A 13528-nucleotide genomic window follows, 5' to 3' on the forward strand; every position below is an offset into this window, starting at 1 on the left:
AAAAATTCGACTTTTTGAATTAAAAATTCAATTTTCTACGTAGAAACTTATTTCTGGTTTAAAAATTCATATTCTGACAGTGAAAAGTTAATTGAAATCTTTTTAAACAGAAAAATCAACTAGTTTTTTCAAAATTTATCTTTTTGAATTAAAAAATCCTCTTTTTTCGCAGAAATTTCACTTTTTGGTTAAAATTTAATCTTCTTTGCTTAACTGTTCAACTATTTTGTTTGGAAAGATTTGGTTGAATCAGTTTGTTAAGAAATTATTTTTTGGATGAAGATTAAAATTTTTAGTTGAAAATTCATCTCTTCAATTGAAATTTTAACTGTTTAGTAAAAAATCCTAGTTTTAAGATTGATCTTTTCGAGTTGAAGATTTTCCTTTTTTTATAAATAAATAATTTTATGGATCAGAAATTTCATTTTAGTTGGGTAAAAATGCATTTAGTTTCGTGGGAAATTAATTTTTTCCTGAAAAGTCATATTTTTTGTTTGAAAATTTAATTTTTGTAGAGAAAATTTGTCTTTTGGCTTAAAGATTCAACAATTTTGATCAACCTTTATTTCTTTCTTGAGATGAAAAATCTGTATTTCTTGAAAATTCGTCTTTCTGATTATAAAATTATTGTTTTAAAAATAAATTTAATCTTTTTGATTGAAATATAAACTATGATACCTTTTTTGCTGGGTATTTATCTTTTTAGTTTAGAAATTCAATTATTTGAATGTTAATAATCAAGAAAAATGAAAAATGATTTTTAGAGAGAACCCAAAATTCGTTACGTAATTTAAGTACGGTTCCATAAAGAGCTAGATGAAGAAGGACGCACAAATCAAGCTGCCAAAAACCTTAACTGTTCTCACATTTATTTCTTTTTTCTATTTTTTTTTTTTTCTGAAAATTTACGGATATAGTTGATAATTCTATTTGAATCCTTGACAGGGGATTATTTGTAGATAAAAAGTACAATTTTATTTAAACACATGTATGGTGCGTTAGGTGATTATTGCCACTGGTTAATAAAGACAAGATACTATCTAGTAAGCTTTTGAAGTTTGTACATTCCTTGTTTTAGGTTCCATCATGTAAAAATACACATTTGCGCAAAATAATTATTTTCAACGAATATACCCCATTCATACCGTGTTCCAGCGACTGGAACGGAAAATCCAATGCTACGTTTTTGGCGGGTCAGTAGCCGTTTTCGTTTTGACATCGGTTTTCCCGAATCTTGCCTTTCGCTGTGCCATACTTTTACTTGACAGCATATCCTGCAGGAATTGGATAAATATATTTATTTTCTTATTTATTAACATTTATTGGCTCTCAAGTAAGCAGGCCTCGGACTCGAAAATAGTGGAAATAATGTGTCATACATTTTTTTTTAAATAGTGTCAAAATGTTGTCACAACCATTAGAAGTGAGGAATTTTTTAATTCAATGGATTTTTTTTTAATTTAAAAAAAATTTAATTTAATTGATTTTGAGGATCAATTGACAAAATGATTAAGGGATTTGAAATATTTTCACTTTTTTTTTTGTTTGCAAATTCCTTGCCATTTTCGAGGGCTTTTAAAAAATTTAGGAGTGTAAAGGATTTAAAATAATTTGGATTATTTTAAAAGATTACAATAAAAATTTTAATCGATTTCAGTAATTTAATGGAATTTAAAAGGATTTGAAATACTTGAAGGTATTGTAAAAGATTTTAAGTGCTTCAAAAAGTTTCAAGGGCTTTTAAAAGGTATCAAAGGATTCGAAATATTTGAGGAAACTTTAAAAGATTCCCAGAAATATTTTATTTATTTCTAAAGGCTTTCAAAAACTAAAATATTTTACGGCATTTTAAAAGATTTCAAGGCATTTTTAACAGATTTAAACAATTTCAAGAGATTTTAATATTTTAATGGATTTCAAAGAATTTTCCACGAGGCATGAGTGATTTCGTAGTTTCAAAGATTTGAAGAGATTCAAAAATATTTTTTTACAATTCATTTGTAAATTTTAATAAACATTAATTTTGAAATTGGCCCTGAATTCTTGTTAATTTTTCTAAATCCTTTTAAATTCTTCGGAATTTTCACGCAATTCTACCCAATTAAATTAATTTTACCATATTTTTTAATTGTTTTCAATTCAGTTGATTGCTTTGAAATTCAGGTTGATTTTTTTATGAATTTCATCTAATTTTTCTGGGAATTCTTTTAAATTCTTTGGAATAATAATATCGTTTTTTGTTGAGAATTTAATTTTTTTATAGAAAATTCTTATTTTCGGCTAAAATTTTTAACTATTTAGTTGAAAATTGATTTATTTTTTTGAATATTCGTATTTTTTATTAAAAAATTAATTTCTTTTATAAATATAAATTTTTCGTTGAAAATTAATATTTTGTAGTTTAGGATACAAGCATTTTTTTTAAAACCGTTTTTGTTGATATGTCAACTATTAAATTTTTCCTTGAAAAATCATTTTTTTAGGTTGAAAATTAAAAATCCTTGGATCAAAGTCCAACTTTTTTTTTAAAGTGACTTGTGTTGGTTCAAGATTTATAATTTTAGTTTAAATTTTTTCTTCTTTTTTTGGTTAATAAAAGTTTATTTTGTTGTAAATTTAACTAATTGCTTGGAAATTAACTTTTTGTTAAAAATTCACATGCTCGGGTTGAAATTTTGTCTTTTTAGCTTAAAAATTCAACAATTTGCTAGAAAAAAATCAACTATTTGGCAGAAAATTGAACTTTTTTGTAGAAAATTAGTTTTTTTGGTGAAAATTAATTCGCTTTAAAAAAATTTTCTTTTTTAAGTTAAAAATTGATTTTTTTAGTCTAAAAATTCTACTAATTAATTTAAAAACTATAAAAAAAAACAAGAAAATATAAATTAAAAATTAATGAAATAAGACTCGGACCATTATCACATCAATTGTTTAAACTATTTAGTTAAAAGTTTACATAAATTGTTGAAAAATCGTCGATTTGAAGAGATTTGCAAATATTTTTTGCAATTCATTTGTAATTCGTCCTGAATTCGTATTAATTTATTCTATAACCTTTTAAATTCTTCTAAATTTTCACTCAATTCTTCCCAATTAAATTAATTTTTTCATGTTTTTTCATTGTTTTCAATTCAGTTGATTGCTTTTTAAATTCAGATTGATTTTTTTTTATGAATTTCATCTAATTCTTCTCATTTCGTTTAAATTTCTCTAAATCCACTCAAAATTTATTGTTATCAAATTTTTTTTAATTAAACAAATTTTACAGTTTATTTGAATTCTTTGGAATTTTTTTGTAGCATTAGTCACTTCTTTTGTTAGAAATTAGTAGTTTCAAAGATTTAAAATTTTTCTTGGAATTCACCCTGAATTCTGTTTAATTCTTTGGAATGAAAATAAAAATTTTTGTTGAAAATTTAAGTTTTTTTCTAGAAAATTCTTATTATCTGCTCAAAAATTTAACTATCTGGTTAAAAATTAATTTATTTTTATGAATATTCGTCTTTTTTAGTAAAAAATCAATTTTTTGTTTAAAAATGTAAATGTTTCGTTGAAAATTAATAATTTTTAGTTTAAGATTCAAGCATTTTTTTGAAAATTCGTTTTTGTTAATACAACCGCTATTAATTTTTTATTTGAAAATTCATCTTTTTAGGTTGAAAATTCAAATCCTTGATTCAAAATTCAACTGTTTTGAAAGTGAATTGTATCGGTTCAAGATTTTCAATTTTAGTTAAAAATTTGTTTTCTTTGTCTGATTAATATTTGTTTAACTATTTTGTTTAAAATTCAACTAATTGGTTGGAAATTAACTTTTTGTTAAGAATTCATATGCTAGGGTTGACATTTCTTCTTTTTGGCTCGAAAATTTAACAGTTTAGTAAAAAATTTAACTATTTGTTACAAAATTAAACTGTTTTGCAGAATTTTTTTTTTTATTAAAAATTAATTCTCTTAACAAAATATTTTCTTTTTTAAATTAAAAAAATTATTTTTTTAGTTTAAAAATTGAACTATTTAATTTAGAAACTTTATAAAAAAACAAGTAATAAAAATGAATGAAATAAAATGTTTACTATTATCACATCAACTGTTCAAACTATTTAATTAAAGGTTTATATAAACTGTTGAGAAATCGTTTTTTATTGTTAGAAAATTAATCTTCCAGGTTGAAAATTCCACTATTTTGTTAAAAAAGATAAGTATTTTTTCTTGCGAATTCATCTTTTTTGTTTTCGAATATTTGAAATTTTTCTTCAAATTCACCCTGAATTCTTTTAGATTCTTTTGAATTCTCTTGAATTCTTTTAATTTGCTTGAATCCTAAATTCACTAATTCTACTTAATTCAATGATTTTTTTTTAATTTTAAAAAGTTTTTTTTAAATTTATACTTGAATTCTTAGACATTTCATAAAATTCTTTGAATTCCCTTGAATTTTTCTAAGCTTATTTCAAAGTTACTGAATTCAATGAAGTTTTTTCAAATTGTTTCAATTTTTTTTTGTAATTCCCTTGGAATTTTTATGAATTTCATCGACTTCTATTTTATCTTAAATTTGTATAAATTCATTCTAGTTTCACGGAAATCAATGGATTTTTGTTGTTGATTTTTCAACAGTTTTACCAATCCATTTGAATTCTTTTGAATATAACTTGAATTTTTCTTTAGTCTTTCTTTAGCTTTTCTTCAGTTTTTAAACAAAATTTCTAGTTTTCTAGCCTAATATTTTTAAAGTATTAGTTAAAAAATTTTATTATTTGGTTCAAAATTGAATTATTTTATGGAAAATACATCAATTTTCTTTTTAAAAAATCGTATTTCCTGGTTAAAAATTCTTATTTTCGGCTCAAAAATTCAACAATTAGATAAAAAGTTGAACTATTTTGTTGAAACTTCGTGTTTTGTTGTTGAAAATGCAAATTTTTGGATGAAAATTAATATTTTTTAGTTGAGGATTCAAGTACGTTTTCTTAATTCTTTTTTGTTGGTTAAATTCAAATGTTTTTATCAACATTTTTCGTTTGAAAATTTATTTTCTTCTTTGGTTTAAAAATTTTTTAACTAACAACTTAACGATTTTGTTTAAAATACAATGAAAGTTTATTAAATTATAGTTTGATTACAACGAATCCATTGTTAAAACTATTTAGTTGGAAAATCTTGAGATTTTTTAAACTTCGTTTTTTTTGTCAGAAAATTAATCTTTTTAATTTAAAATTCAACTATTTTTTTCTAAATGTTATACATTTGCTTGAGAATTCAGCTTTTTTGGTCAAATATTATTCTTCCGTGTCGAAAATTCGTCTTTTGGGTTGAAAATTTAAAGGTTTTGTATCAAGCTTTTCTTCTTGGTTAAAAATTAAATTATTTGTTCGAAAATTAATCTGTTTTGATTGAGAATTTAACTATTTTGTCGAAAATTTATCTTTATTGTATAAAAATTTATCTGATACTGTAGAAAGGTCAATTTTTCAGTCAAAAATGCAACTTTTGTAGTTGGAAAATTAATATTTTTTTGTTAAGAATTAAATTTTTTGTCGTAAAATTCAACTGTTTTTAATTTTTAATTAAAAACTTTTTTTTCAATATGCCAACTATCACATTTTCCTTGGAAAATGTAGCTCTTAAGGTTGAAAATTCAAATCCTTGATTGAAAGTTGAATAATTTTCAAAAAGTTTATTTCTTTGCTTGAAGATTTATATTTTGAGTTGAAAATTCTTTCATTTTTTGGTTAAAAATTAATGTTTAAAATAATAATTTAACTATTTTGTTTAAAATTCAACTAATTGTTTGAAATTTTTTTTATTGAAAATCAATTCTCTTGAAAAATTGTTGTTTAAAAATTAAAAACTGATTTTTTTTTTAGTTTAAAAATTCAACTATTTAGTTTAAAAAACTTTATTATCGAAACAAATACAAACTAAATGCTAATAACATAATATTTTGCCTTACCAAATCCGTTTTTTCAAAATTGATTAGTTGAAAAATTAAGTGATGTTTTTTAACTTCGTCTTTTTTTTAGAAAATTAATCTTCTCGGTTGAAAATTCAACTATTTATTCCAAAACATTTGTAAAAAAACTTTTTTTGTTTTGTTAAATGCAACTATTCGGTTTAAAATCAATCTGTTTTAGTTGAGAATTTAACTATTTCGCTAAACTTTTTCTTTTTTGTTTGAAAATTCATATCTTACTGTAGAAATTCCCTATTTTTTTAGTTAAAAATGCAATTTTTTGTTGCATTGACATTAATCTGTTATTGTTAAAAATAAAATTTTTTGTTGAAAATTTAAATTTTTTATAGAAAATTCTTATTTTCGGCTAAAAAATTTAACAATTTGGTTAAATATTAATTTATTTTTTTGAATATTCGTCTTTTTTGCTAGAAAATTAATGTTTTGGTTAAAAAAGTAACTGTTTCATTGACAAGTAATAATTTGTAGTTTAAGATTCAAGTATTTTTTGAAAATTAGTTTTTGTCGATAGACCAGCTATTAAACTTTTCCTTGAAAAATCATTTTTTTAGGTTGAAAATTCAAATGCTTGGTTCAAAGTCGAACTTTTTTTATAAAATGACTTGTGTTTGTTCCAGATTTATAATTTTAGTTAATTTTTTTTTTCTTTTTTTGGTTAATAAAAGTTTGATTTGTTTATTTTATTAAAAAATCAACAATTTGGTAACAAAAATTCAACTACTTGGCACAAAATTAAACTGTTTTGTAGATAATTAGTTGTTTTTTTTTATTCAAAAGTAATTCTATTAAAAAATATTTATTTAAAGAATATTTAATTTTTTTAGTTTAAAAATTGTTCCATTTCATTTAAAAAGTTTATGAAAAACATGCAAATATAAACTGAAAATTAATTAAACAAAATTATGACTATTATCACAGCAATTGTTCAAACTATTTAGTTAAAAGTATATGTAAAATGTTGAAAAATCATCTTTTTTGTTAGAAAATTAATCTTCCAGGTTGAAAATTCCACTATTTTGTTAAAAATGTACGTATTTTTGTTTGCGAATTCATCTTTTTTGGTAGAAAATCAATCTTCCTGTCGAAATTTGGTAGAAAATTAAACTATTTGGTTGAAAATTTGTCCTTTTTTGGTAAACAATCAAATTTTTTGTTAAAAATCAAATATATATTTTTTAAATTCATTTTTCTTGGTTAAATCCAACTGTTTTTCATTAATTAATTTGTTCATATTGAAAAATTCAACTATTTTGGGTAAAGAAAATCATTTTTTCGAAACAGTAGCAAAATATTGTTATCTCTTTAAAAAAAAGGTCAAATAGTGTCAATAGTGTGGTGAGTTCGAGGCCTGCGGAAGGTACAATTTTTTTATTTTTTTTTTAGTCTAAAAGTTTGTACTGGACACGTACGTAAAACTTCACAAGCAGGCTGTAAGCGTGCGAAGAGAATTAAAGTCAGTAAGTCGAACAATAAAATAGAAGCAAGAATCTCGTCTTATAAGAAAAAAAAAAAAGAAATTAAAAAGAAATCAAGTTTTTCGACGTAAAAAAACTCCCAGATGCTAGAAAAAGAATTTAGATTCAGTAATTTTAAAGACAGTATTTTTCAAAACTATTCCTATCAACATAAACAAATTTGTACTCACCTTCATTTTTTCGGGCGTTTTGAATTTCATTATCCCCCATTTATTGAAGTACCGGATCGTCATTGTCGTTCCTCCTAAAATTCAAGAAATGTCAGAAATAAGTGCGCAAAATCGGTTCAAAAATTGAATTTTTTAAAATTTTAGACATTTAGAATTAAAGCTTAAAAAAATTTTATTTTATTTAATTTTTGTTTGGCATATAAAATGGAAGCTTTTTACACTTTCCAGAATTTCAATAAAACATAAACAAATTTTTTCAGGAATCTTATGATTTTTTCTTCTTCTTAAACCACTTAAATATTTTTAATACATTGTTTGGAATATTCGAATTTATAATTATTTTTGACATTTTTTAAAAAATTTAAATTGCTCTTAACATGATTCGCAATTTTCCTCAAATTTGTCAAAAAATCCTGTAAAATTAAAAAAAAATGGTTCAAAACCTTGTAGATTCTTATTGAATATTTTAACAAATATTTTTAAATATTACCGTGAAATTAATTTTTCAAAATAAAAAAATGTCTTTCAAAATCTTTCTAAATGCTTTTAAAACCTTCGAAATTTGTATTCAAAATATTCCAAAATCTACATTCTGTTTAAAATTATTAAAATCTTTTGCAGTTTTAAATTACTTTTTAATCTTTTCGAAACATTTAAATATCTCTTAAGCTTACTCGAGTTTTTTTTTAATTAATAAATGTTTAATTGTATTCATTTTTCAAAATTCGTTTTTAAATTCTTTAAAGTATTCTCTTGAAAATAATTTTTTTAAATAAAACATTATTAAAAATATTCCCAGGAATATTAAGAATATGTTTTTGCATCTAAAACTCCATCCAACTTCTTAAGAAACTTCAAAATTTTATTTCGAAATCTTCAAAAATTAAAATTTTATATTACATTTTTTGAAATCATTTCAAGTTTTAAATTAAGTTGAAATCTTTTCAAAAATTCTAGAAAAATGATAGAAAACAGATAAATTACCAACCAAAATGATGAATATTCCACTGAAATACTTTAATTTTAAACAAAAAAGATTGATCTTCAAACAAAAAGATTATTTTTATAACAAAAAGATTGATTTTCTACTAAAAAAATACGATTTTTGAAGTAAATAGTTGAATTTTCAACCAAATATTTGTATTTTGGATTAAAAATAATCAATTTTCCATAAACAAAGGAGTAATTAAATTTCTAGTTAAAAAACAATTTATTTTCGACCAAACTGATAAATTAAAAAAAAAGATAAATCTACAATGGAAAAAGTTGAATTTTAAACAAAAAAAAGGTAAATTTTCAAAAAAAATGATAAATATTCAACTGAATTCAACCAAATAGTTCAATTTTGAACTAAAAAAAAGATCAATTTTCCACCAAAAATGGAATAATTTTTTAACTAAAATGATATAGTATTCAATTGCAATAGCTAAATTTTCAGTTGGAAACAAAATTTATACAAAAAAATAATAATTTTCAACAAAAAACAAAAATTTATAAAAAATAGTTAAATTTTCAACAAAAAAAAAGATAATTTTTAAACTAAAATGAGTGAGTATTCAATTGCAATAGCTAAATTTTCAGTTGGAAACAAAATTTATACAACAAAATAATTTTCTACAAAAGCAAAAATTTTGAATAGTACTTAAATTTTTAACAAAAAAAAAGGTAATTTTTAAACTAAAATTATGGAGTTTTCAATTGCAATAGTTAAATTTTTAGTTGAAAAAAAATGTCTAAACAAAAATAATTTTCTACAAAAAACAAAAATTTATAAAAAATATTTACATTTTCAACAAAAAAAGATCATTTTTCAACTAAAAATTAAATACTTAAATTTTTAGTTAATAATTAATGCTTTAACGCAAATAATGGAATATTCAACTTGAATAATAAAATTTCAGTTATAAATAAATTTTTAGTCAATGAAAAAAATAATTTTCAACAAAATACTTCATTTTTTAACTAAAGTGATAAATTTTTATTTAAAAAAAGACGAATTCCGAACAAAAAATGTAGTTAATATTTCAACCACGAAAGATTTTAATTTTTAATAAAAAAAAACAGTCGAATTGAACCCGAAAAGACAACTTTTCAAGATGAATTAAATTTTCAACTTAGAAAAACTTTTCAGTCAAGAGAGAAAAATTGCAAACTGTTGAAATTTCAAGAAAAAAAGATCAAATTTCAACCAAGAAGATTACCTTTTTACCAAAAAGAACGAATTTCAACAAAAAACATACGCGAATTTTTAACCAGATATTTGAGTTTTCAACTAAAAACTATCAATTTTCATCCAAAAATAGAAAAGTTAAATTGCCAGATAAGAAATTAATTTCAAACGGAAAAATAAACGAATTTTTAACAACAAAAAAATCAATTTTTTAAATTTTCCAGATTTTTTAGCATATAATAAATAATAAATTATCAGAAAACTTACCAATTGTGACAGTGTATCTAATTGGAGTGCAGACTTTAAACAAGGCATAAGCCACTGCCCAGTGCCCCGCTTTCGAATTACGTATCTTCTCCACATAAGTTTCACTAAGATTTAAATATTTAAAAATTTCTCCGATATCCACGCCACTATAAACGGCAATAAAAAATATATTAATAGAGTGTTTTATCATTACAATGAGTACTATTTCGGTCCAAAAAGGCTTTTTTTTAAATGGCAATCCACCAAAGTCTACCTTTTGGTGTCAAAATGACCCGAGATTTTTTGCATTATAAAACAAAAAATCTTCAGGAAATCCAAATCAGTTTTTGTAGAAAAAATGTTTTTTTTTTTTAAATAATCGCTATTTTTGTATCTCTGTTTCGACAGGCATAAAATATTTTTTTTTTCGTTGAAACACATTTTTCCAGGTCAATTTTTAAAAGATTTCTAAATATAAGAGATTTTGGATTTGAAACAGCCAATTTTGAAAAAGAATTCTGAATTTGAGCAGGGATTTTTTTGTTAAATCCTACTCTTCTAAATCAGAATTAAAATTATTCTAATATAATTCAGAAATATAGTAACTCTCTTTTCCCCCAAATTTGGAAAAAAGACGTTTCAAATTTTGCAAAATTTTTATTAGCGAAAGAAAAAATTTGTAAATTCAAACAAATTACGATTTGGAACAAGAAATCTTCAAAACCCAACATATTTTAAATTAGATTAGATTTTTTTTAATCCTCCTTTTATAATTTAGAGTTAAAATTATTTTACAAAATTTCCCATTCCATAGAAAAAACTGAGAATTATAATTCTTTTAGAAAATTCACTTTTCCAAGTGCATTTTTTTGGACCACCCTAATAAGTATGTAGTTAGGGTATCTACTCAAAACCTGAAAAAAAATTCCCTGTCAATTTCATGTTTTTTCCAGGTATAATTGGTCAAAGTACAAATAAAAAGATGAAATTTCTACCAAAAAAGAACATTTTTTAAACAAAATAGATGAATTCTCAACTAAATAATCGAACTTTCAACTAAAAAATATCAATTTTCGATTAAAAAATGGAATTAGAGAAATTTTTATTTTATCAAAAATGATGAATCTTCAACTGAAATAGTTGAATTTGAAAGAAAATGGTGAGTTTTCAACAAAAATGATACATTTTTACCTGAAATACTTGAATTTTCAAAAAAGAAAATTAGTTTTCTACCAAAAAAATTCTATTTAAAAAAAATACATGAATTTTTAACTAAAAAAGACAAATTTTCAACAAAATATCAGTTTTTAATTTTAAAAAGTGAGACTCTTACATTTTCAGTTAAGAAAAATATTAATTTTCGACCAAAAAGATGAATATTTAACTGGAGTACTTAAATTTTCAACTAAAAAAATTTTATTTTTTAACAAGATTAATTTTCTACCACAAAAAGACGGGTTTTCAACAAAATACATGAATTTTCATCTAGAACGTGGAATTTTCGAATAAAAAGACCAATTTTTAGCCGGAAAGTTGAATTTTTAACTAAAAAAGATCAATTTTTAACAAAAAAATGGAATAGTTAAATTTTCAGTTAAAAAAAAATTAATTTTCGACTAAACTGATAAATTTTCAAAAAAAAAAAAGATAAATTTCAAAAAAAAATGTTGAATATTTAACTGAAATACTGTATTTATCAAACAAAAAAATGAATTTTCAAGCAAGCAGATTAATTTTCTACCAATAAATTCGATTTTTCAACAAAATATATGGATTTTTAACGAAATAGTTGAATTTCCAAATCAAAATGACAAATTTTCAACAAAATAGTTGAATTTTTAACTAAAAAAGACAAATATTGCACAAAATAGTTGAATTTTAGACTAAGAATATCAATTTAAAATGGAAGTGTAATTTTCATTTAACCAAAAATGATGAATTTTCAACTAAAAAAATTAATTATCAAACAAGAAGATTAATTTTCTACCAGAAAAAAAACGATTTAAAAAAAAATACATGAATTTTCATCGATAAAGTGGAATTTTCGAATGAAAAGACGAATTTTTATCCAAAAAGTTGAATTTTTAACTAAAAAAGATAAATTTTTAAGAAAAAATGGATTAGCTAAGTTTTCAGTTTAAAAACAAAGTTAATTTTCGTTGAATTGTTCATTAAAAAAATTAATTTTCTATCAAAAAATACAATTTTTCAACAAAACAGATGAATTCTCAAACAAATAATTTAAATTTCAACTACAAAAAGATCGATTTTCAAAAAATGTTTGAATTTCACAATAGAAAAGCCGCCAATCAAAAAATTAAATAGTTAAATTTTAAGTTTAAGAAATTAACCCAAGTTATGAATTATCATCTAAAATGATGAGTCTTCAAGTGGAATAGATGAATTTTAAACCAAAAATAAGAATTTTTAAGAAATAAATTTATCCCTCAACCAAGAATTTTTATTTTTAAACAAAAATAAAAATTTCCAACAAAAATGATGAATATTTAACTGAAATACTGTATTTTTTAAACAAAAAAATGAATTTTCAAACAAGAAAATTAATTTTCTACAAAAAAAAACAACTATTTTTCAACAAAATATATAAATTTTTAACGAAATAGTTGAATTTTTAAATAAAAGACAAAATTTGAACAAAATATTTAGATTTTAGGCTAAAAAATATCAATTTCCAATAAAAAATCGAAGTGAAATTTTCAATTAAACAAAAATGTTGAATCTTTAACTGAAATAAATGAATTTTAAACAAAAAAGGTGAGTTTTCAAAATAAATAATATATTTAACTGGAATATATGAATTTTCAAAGAAGAAGATTAATTTTCTATCAAAAAGTTCGATTTTTCAACAAAATAATTGAGTTTTGAACTAAATAATTTCAGTTTATAAAACATAAATTTTCATTAGGAAATGGAATAGTGAAATTTTTATTTAAAGGTGAGTTTTGAAAAAAAAGTTTTATATGTAACTGGAATACTTGAATTTTCGACGAAAAAGCTGAATTTTCAAAGAAAAACATTAATTTTCTACCAAAGTTCGATTTTTCAACAAAATACGTGAATTTCCAACTAAAAATGACGACTTTCCAACAAATAGTTAAGTTTTGAAGTAAAAAATATCAGTATTCAATAAAAAATGGAACTGTTACATCTTCCATTAAGAAAAAAATAATTTTTGACCAAACTGATGAGTTTTCAACAAAAATGATAAATCTTTCACTCAAATATTTGAATTTTAAACAAAGAAGATGAATTTTAACCAAAATTATGAATATTTAACTGAAATACTTAAATTTTCAACTAAAAAAATTCATTTTTAAACAAGATTACTTTTCTAGCATAAAAAAAGATTTTTCAATAACATACATACATTTTTGTTTAAAAAAAGTGGAATTTTCGAATAAGAACAAGATTTTATCCGAAAAGGTGAATTTTTAATTAAAAAATATAAATTTTCAACAAAAAATGGAAT

At 21.8% G+C, this 13528-nt stretch overlaps 1 protein-coding gene across 3 annotated transcripts in view; it reads right to left on the reverse strand.

Moving 5' to 3' along the window:
• Positions 1 to 849: 849 nt before the first annotated feature.
• LOC117168188 (protein FAM210A) overlaps positions 850 to 13528 on the reverse strand; it is a 23655-nt gene continuing 10976 nt past the window's right edge. For 2 of the 3 annotated variants that reach the window (XM_033353647.1, XM_033353649.1), the window contains 3 exons: positions 10060 to 10205; positions 7623 to 7696; positions 850 to 1274 (listed from right to left, as the gene is read on the reverse strand). In XM_033353647.1, the coding sequence (XP_033209538.1) occupies positions 1179 to 1274; positions 7623 to 7696; positions 10060 to 10205 (316 nt within the window). In that variant the 3' untranslated portion in view covers positions 850 to 1178. Of the gene's footprint in view, positions 1275 to 7386; positions 7406 to 7622; positions 7697 to 10059; positions 10206 to 13528 lie in introns of all 3 variants that reach the window. The other variant, XM_033353648.1, reaches the window with a different exon arrangement.

The sequence above is a fragment of the Belonocnema kinseyi genome, chromosome 2 (assembly GCF_010883055.1).
Source record: "Belonocnema kinseyi isolate 2016_QV_RU_SX_M_011 chromosome 2, B_treatae_v1, whole genome shotgun sequence".
Classification (NCBI taxonomy): domain Eukaryota; kingdom Metazoa; phylum Arthropoda; class Insecta; order Hymenoptera; family Cynipidae; genus Belonocnema; species Belonocnema kinseyi.